This window comes from Emiliania huxleyi, assembly GCF_000372725.1.
Source record: "Emiliania huxleyi CCMP1516 unplaced genomic scaffold EMIHUscaffold_9, whole genome shotgun sequence".
NCBI classification, from domain to species: domain Eukaryota; phylum Haptophyta; order Isochrysidales; family Noelaerhabdaceae; genus Emiliania; species Emiliania huxleyi.
Genome location: NW_005195301.1, coordinates 998,273 through 1,001,943, shown reverse-complemented (window position 1 = coordinate 1,001,943; position 3,671 = coordinate 998,273). Strand labels below are relative to the sequence as shown.

Sequence of the window (3,671 nt, the reverse complement as noted above, 5' to 3'; positions counted from 1 at the left end):
AAGGGGAATGCGGAGAGGGTTTTGAGCGTGCCCTATAGCTATACGCCCAGGAGTTGGGCGGGGGATCCGGGGACTTTCTTGTAACTATTGCAGCAAAAAAAAGAGATATCCTCGGGCGACCGAGCGGCTGCGCTACTCAGGCAGCCTCCCTGCCTCAGCTGTTACAGGCACCACCCACCGACCAGTCTCGACGACGAGCCGCGGCAGGGCTCGCTGCGCCGCTGCACAGCTTTACGCCACAACACAACATATCATCCAACGTAACCTCTCCCTTAGTGACCCACCCTTGCGGGCTCAGTTGCCGCATTAGGAGCCTTCGCACCGCGAGTGCGCTCAGGTGGGATCCACAGAGAGAGAGGTTCCATACACAGCCGCACTCTACACACCTTACCCCCTCTACTCGGGCGGCATCGTGGTGAGACCCTGGGCAGTCAGAGAGGCTGACAGTAAGTGGCGGGCTGAGAACTCGGGCCTCTCCCGACCCGCCATCGCTGCCTAAGGGAGGATCCTATCGGCCACTAGACCATGACAGATCAGAGGCGCACACGCCCTGTCCCAGCTCCCCCACTCCTCACACTGGGTTTGCAGTGCGCGGCCTCGCCACCTCCCTACCAGGGCAAACCCCCTCTCTCCCCCTAGGTGCGGCACTTGACGTCCATAGAAGGCGCGCGGCAGAGGCGGGAGGGAGGCGGGGAGAATCTAGCTCGCTCTGGCAGGGAGGCAAGGGTGTGATAGAGAGTGTTTGGGTGAGAACAGGCGGAGTGTGTGTGCCTGTACGCGATTGGGAGAGCACTTGTGACGAGGCATGGTTAGGCGAGTGGCAGTCGCTAGTGCGGACTTGCTAAGTCGTGTGTGCTCCCTTTTGCTTGCTAAGACTGGAACATTTTTTTTACAAAAAAACTCGCCTTGGGCGGGGGGCTAAAGTAAACTCTCTCCCTAGCTCTCTCCCGCGGATGGGAAACATTTCGGGCCACACGACACGAGGCCCCGTCTACAGTCAGTTCCACAGGGGCGCTATCCTACCTGCGTACTATCTTGTACTTGCGGCGGCGACATACACTACAGCGTGGTCCGGCGGCGACGACTACCCCTGGAGCAGCGCGAGGAGCTCGCGCTTCAGCAGCGGCACCAGCAGGCCCTCGCGCTCGAGGAACATGGGCACGTTGTGGTGGAAGGTGTCGTGCTCATGCAGGGCGAGCCCCGGCGCGTGCGCGACGAGCCGGGCCTGCATCATGTCGACGGCGTTGCCCGCGCCGACGTGCACGGCCGCACGGCCGCCTCGCGCGTGCATCACCGCGAGGGCGTGTCGCACGCGCGCGGTGCACGCGCGCCTGGGCTCGGCCGGCACGTGCGCGCCGTGCGTCAGGTCCAGGTCCACCCGCGGGCCTATGAGACACTTCCTAGACACTTCCTGGACACTTCCTGGACACGTCAGGCGCAGGTCCACCCGCGCGCCAAACGAGACGGCGCGGTGGCCGAGGTGCGCGTGCAGCAGCGCGGCGGTGCCGCCCATCGAGGAGCCGACGAGGAGGACGCGCGCGTAGCCGGCCGTGTGGGCTCGGATGAGCCGCTCAAAGTAGCGTACGCCGCCCCACCCGCCGGCTGGGTCCTGCAGGTAGTACGAGTTTGACGGGTCGGCGAGGTAGAGGGCCTAGAAGGTTGCTAGAAGGTTCCTAGAAGGTTCCTAGAAGGTTGACGGGTCGGGCGAGGAAGAGCGCGTCCACGGCCACGCCGGCTGCGCGCGCGGCGGCGCACGGCGCGGCCCACTGTTGCATGCCGGGGCCCTGGGCGGCGAAGGCGACGAGGAGGACGTCACCTAGAAGGTTCCTAGAAGGCTCCTCGAAGGCTCCTACGAGGTTCCTCGAAGGCTCCTAGAAGGCGACGAGGAGGACGTCACCTCGCACGCCCGCCGCCATCGGCTCGAAGAAGTGGTCGGTTGTCGCGAGACGGTCGGTGAGGACGTCGCGCAGCGCCGCAGGCGGCGTCCCGCGGTTCCAGCCGAGGCCGATCCGCGCCGCGCCTATGAGACACTTCCTAGACACTTCCTAGACACTTCCTGGACACGTCCCAGCCGAACCCGATCCGCGCCGCGCCGGAGTGGCCGGAGGAGGTGACTGCGCGGGCTGCGCTGCCGCTCAGCTCAGAGGCCAGCTCTGACGCCTCGGCGAGGTCGAAGGCGTTGGCGCCGAGGGCGAGGTTCTGCAGCGGCAAGTGACGCAGCACCCTCTGGCGCAGCGCGGCCAGCGACCCTCCGAGCCTGTTGGACTGGAGGTAGAGCCCCTGCAGCCGGGGGAGCGCGCCTATCAGACACCTCCCAGAGACCTCCTCGACACCTCCTAGACACCTCCTAGACACTCGCAGCCGGCGGAGCGCGCCGAGGGCGGCGGGCAGCTCCGCGAGGCGGTTGTGGTGCGCCTGGAGGACGGTGAGCGATGCGCACTGACCCAGCTCCGCGGGGAGGCAAGTCAGCAAGTTGCCTGAGTCGGCACACGGTGTGAGCCGGGCGTGCGAGATTACCCGAGATCACCCGAGATTACCCGAGATTACCCGAGATTGGCCGAGATTGGCCGAGGCACACGGTGCGAGCCGGGCGTGCGAGCGGGAGGGAGGAGCGGGAGGAGTGGGGGAAGGGCGCGCAGTGGGCGTGCGTGGGGCAGGGACGGGGGCGGCTGTCGGCATGGCGGGCGGCGGCATGCAAGGCGGCGGCATGCAAGGCGGCGGTCTGGGCGGCGAGTGGCGGACGGCCGACGGCCGGAGGGGCGGGAGGGGCGTTGGGGGGAGGGGCGGGGCAAGTTGGCACGCGCACGGCGCGGCGGGGCGTCGTGGGACGGCGTCAGGGGCGGCCAGAGGCGACGCGCGCCGTGCAGCCACAGCTCGCGAAGCTTGTCCAGCCGAGATTACCGAGATTACCCGAGATCACCCGAGATTACCGTGCAGCCACAGCTCGCGAAGCTTGTCCAGCCGAGATTACCGAGATTACCCGAGATTACCCGAGATTACCGTGCAGCCACAGCTCGCGAAGCTTGTCCAGCCGGCCAATCGCCGCGGGCAGCTCCGAGAGCCGGTTGCCCTCGAGGCAGAGCTCGGTGAGCCGCGTGAGGTGGGGGAGCACCTGTTCACGGCTCGAGGTGTGAAGAGGCGCTGTTCACACCGCAGAGGCGGTGAGGTGGGGGCAGCGCCTCCGCCACGCAAGTCACGCCGTTGCAGCCCAGGTGGAGCTTCTTGAGCGAATGGCCATGCTGCGCTAGCCTAACGTGCCTTTACGCCAGCCTCAGGGCGGGAAGACGGTCTTGTGCGGCGTCTTCAGAGCACCGCGTGAAGACAACGGAGAGGAGGACAGCGGAATACGTGGCCCTCTCGGGCGCTGGTTGGGAGGCAAGAATCCGTATTCCGCTTCTAGGTGGTCGAGCATGCGCGGGGCGGCACCAAGCCGGTTGTACGAGGCCAGGAGCGCAGTGAGCACCGTCGCGCGCGGGTGCAGCGGTGGCAGCGCGGTCTGACCGTTTGCCTCGAGCTCAAGCACAGTCAGGCTGGGCGATGCGAAGCCCGCGCCGGCTGCCTCCTCCGCTGCTGCGTCCGCTGCAGCATCGTCCTGATCACCGACTGCCACCGCCGCTTCCGCCGCCGCCGCCGCCGCCTCCGCTGCGCCGGCCTCCACCGCCGCTGCTACG

General features: G+C 67.0%; 1 protein-coding gene across 1 annotated transcript in view; it reads right to left on the bottom strand.

Moving 5' to 3' along the window:
• Positions 1-1,084: 1,084 nt before the first annotated feature.
• Positions 1,085-3,671, bottom strand: part of EMIHUDRAFT_199178 (hypothetical protein) — a gene marked incomplete at both ends in the record, with an annotated part of 4,656 nt that continues 2,069 nt past the window's right edge. The window contains 6 exons of the mRNA XM_005757810.1: positions 1,085-1,225; positions 1,448-1,651; positions 2,065-2,280; positions 2,356-2,477; positions 3,001-3,112; positions 3,189-3,258. Coding sequence (XP_005757867.1) covers positions 1,085-1,225; positions 1,448-1,651; positions 2,065-2,280; positions 2,356-2,477; positions 3,001-3,112; positions 3,189-3,258 — 865 coding nt within the window. The remainder of the gene's footprint in view (positions 1,226-1,447; positions 1,652-2,064; positions 2,281-2,355; positions 2,478-3,000; positions 3,113-3,188; positions 3,259-3,671) is intronic.